This window comes from Nicotiana tomentosiformis, chromosome 3 (assembly GCF_000390325.3).
Source record: "Nicotiana tomentosiformis chromosome 3, ASM39032v3, whole genome shotgun sequence".
In the NCBI taxonomy this organism is placed as follows: domain Eukaryota; kingdom Viridiplantae; phylum Streptophyta; class Magnoliopsida; order Solanales; family Solanaceae; genus Nicotiana; species Nicotiana tomentosiformis.
In genome coordinates, this window is record NC_090814.1 from 97,811,900 (window position 1) to 97,814,489 (window position 2,590).

The following is a 2,590-nucleotide window of genomic DNA, read 5'->3' on the forward strand; positions in this document are numbered from 1 at the left end:
TGAACGAGATGAGCATTTTATCTCTGAGCTACTTCTTTTATTACTTCCATTATGTTATTATGAACTGTTATTGGCTATTGGTGTTAGACCCCGACCTGCGTTCCAGCTCGTCACTACTTTCAACCTAAGGTTAGGTTTGTTACGATTGAGTACGTGAGGTCAGTTGTACTCATACTACACTTCTGCACCTTGCGTATTGATATTGGATGCTGATGTTGCTGTGATCGACGAGAGCTAGATTTGAAGGCGTACCTGGGTTCCGGTTGTAGCTGCCTCTTGTTCATGGTAGCCTTAGATTTATAAAAATTTGTTTATGTACATTTCGAATAGATGATGTATTTATTTCATACCAACTTTGTAAATTCTAATCTTAGAAGCTCATGATTTGTACTACCAGTCCTTGGAAAATGTATAAAATTCAGATATTTTCTTTTATTTATTTGTCTCATTAAATTTTATTGGAATTGGTTTATTGTCGGTTGGCTTACCTAGTGGGTTGGTTTAGGTGTCATCACGACTAGTTGAATTTTGGGTCGTTACATTGCAGTTGATGCAACGTTTGTAAAGTCAAAATATCGTGGTGTTCTATTTGTTATTGTATCAAAAGATGCAAACAATCAAATCTTTCCTCTATCTTTTGGTGTAGCAGATTCAGAAAACAATGATGCATACATTTGGTTCTTCGGGGAAATGAGAAAAGCAATTGAAGTCCGCCGTGAACTTGTTTTCTTATAAGATAGAAACCAATCGATTGCAAATGGGATTAGACAAATTTATCCTGAAGCTCACCATGGTATCTGCCTCTATCACTTTGAGAAGAATTTAAAGCAAAGACATGCAAAAAGCACGGTAATAAATCTTTTCCAAAGCGTTGCAAGGTCATACAAACGTGAAGATTTTAATTAGTTTATGTCCCAGATCAAAAGTGTTGACAAGAAAACATACAATTACATAACAGAAGAGCCGCCAGAGAGATGGACTCAATCGTGGTTCTCATGGCTACGTTATGATATGCTGACAACAAACATGGTAGAATCAATAAATTCCGTGTTACTAAAAGCGAGAGAGATGCATGCTTTAAGAATGTTAGATTTCATCCAAGAAAAGTTGGGAGAGTGGTTTTACGAACGGAGAAAAAAAGCACATGAAACTTTTCACAAAGTGTCAATATGGGCAGAAGAAGAGATGAATAAGAAGATAGACTTGGCTTGCAAAATGTTTGTAAGTATATTTATTAACTTCAGAATTTACTTCAACATGTTTTTTCTGAAGTAGTTAAAGAATGCATAATTACTTCAGCTTTTTATGTCTGCAGTAATTTACTTCTTACAAATAAAAAACATTGTACTTTTTCTTTTTGAAGCAATAATACACTAATATAGTTTTTTTTACTTTTTTATTCCTTCTTAGGTGTTCAACCTTGATTCAATGTTGTTTAGAATAAATAATGAAGGAATGGAATTCATTGTGGACTTAAAGAAGAGAACTTGCGACTGCTTGGAATTCCAACTTAATGAATTGCCATGTCCACACGTAATTGTTGCTATCAATAAGAGATATTTGGAGAAATCTGATTACTGCTCAAAATGGTATTCAAGGGAAATATGGTTCAAAACATATGAAGGACATGTCAATACTGTGTTAGATCAAAATTCATGGGATATACCATAAAATGTAGAATCTAAAATCACAAAACCTCCCGATGTAGAGGTTTTAGAAGGAAGAGGACAAAAGAAGAGGTATATCCCTACGACTGAATCAGTACGATTGAAGTCTATGAAATGCAGTCGTTGTAAACAAATTGGGCATAACAGAACAACTTGCTTGTCTTCTCTAGTACCTCATCCATATTCCAAGAAACACGCTGAAAAATACTCCAACGTTCAATAATCCTTGGAAAAAAATTCATTCTAAAGGAAGATAGATATTCCGAATTTAGACTTTCATTATTGCTTGATATATGTGAAATGTGATTTCTTTCATATAAAAAAAATTAACTTTTGGATTGAAAAATACTCGTTTATATATTGCTTGAAGTACAAACCACTCATTTTTGTTGGCGGCTTACAGGTTTGGTTGCATTCTAAAAAAGTACGCAATCACTTCAGCGAGAAAAAACTGTAAGTGAAATACATATCTTTAACACACACACACATACACACACACACACACACACACACACACATACACACACACACACACAAAATGCACATATATATAATAAAAACTACACCTTTCTGCATGAAGTATTCATACTGCAGGACAAAACTTCAGCGTGTTTAGCCTTTTAGCAAATGAACTAAATAACGTCAGCATGTTTTCTCTGAAGTTTCGGAAAAACTCATTACAAAAATTGCAGACTGCTGGAAAGAACTTCAGCATGTTTAGTGTGAAGTTTTAGGAAATGAACAAAAACACTTAAGCATTGTCACGACCACAATTCACCCTCCGTAGGATGTCGTGATGGAACCTACTCTCTAAGACTAGGTAAGCCTAACAAATTGCGGAATATCATAATATAAAACTGAAGCTCAAATCTCAACACATGAAATAAATATAAAACTGCAAATGAATAATTACAACTACCAAA

The 2,590-nt window shown here is 34.3% G+C and overlaps 1 protein-coding gene across 1 annotated transcript; it reads left to right on the top strand.

Moving 5' to 3' along the window:
• Nucleotides 1-909: 909 nt before the first annotated feature.
• On the top strand, nucleotides 910-1,671 carry LOC138908218 (uncharacterized). The gene is made up of 2 exons (XM_070198869.1): nucleotides 910-1,221; nucleotides 1,411-1,671. Exons 1-2 carry the CDS (start codon nucleotides 910-912, stop codon nucleotides 1,669-1,671), a joined length of 573 nt encoding a protein of 190 aa, XP_070054970.1.
• Nucleotides 1,672-2,590: the final 919 nt, after the last annotated feature.

Bases quoted from the DNA above. Each gene is read 5' to 3' on its own strand.
- LOC138908218 (XM_070198869.1), top strand. From the start codon at position 910: ATGTCCCAGATCAAAAGTGTTGACAAGAAAACATACAATTACATAACA. The intron at 1,222-1,410 runs GTAAGTATATTT...ATTCCTTCTTAG, and splicing joins ACTTGGCTTGCAAAATGTTT to GTGTTCAACCTTGATTCAAT.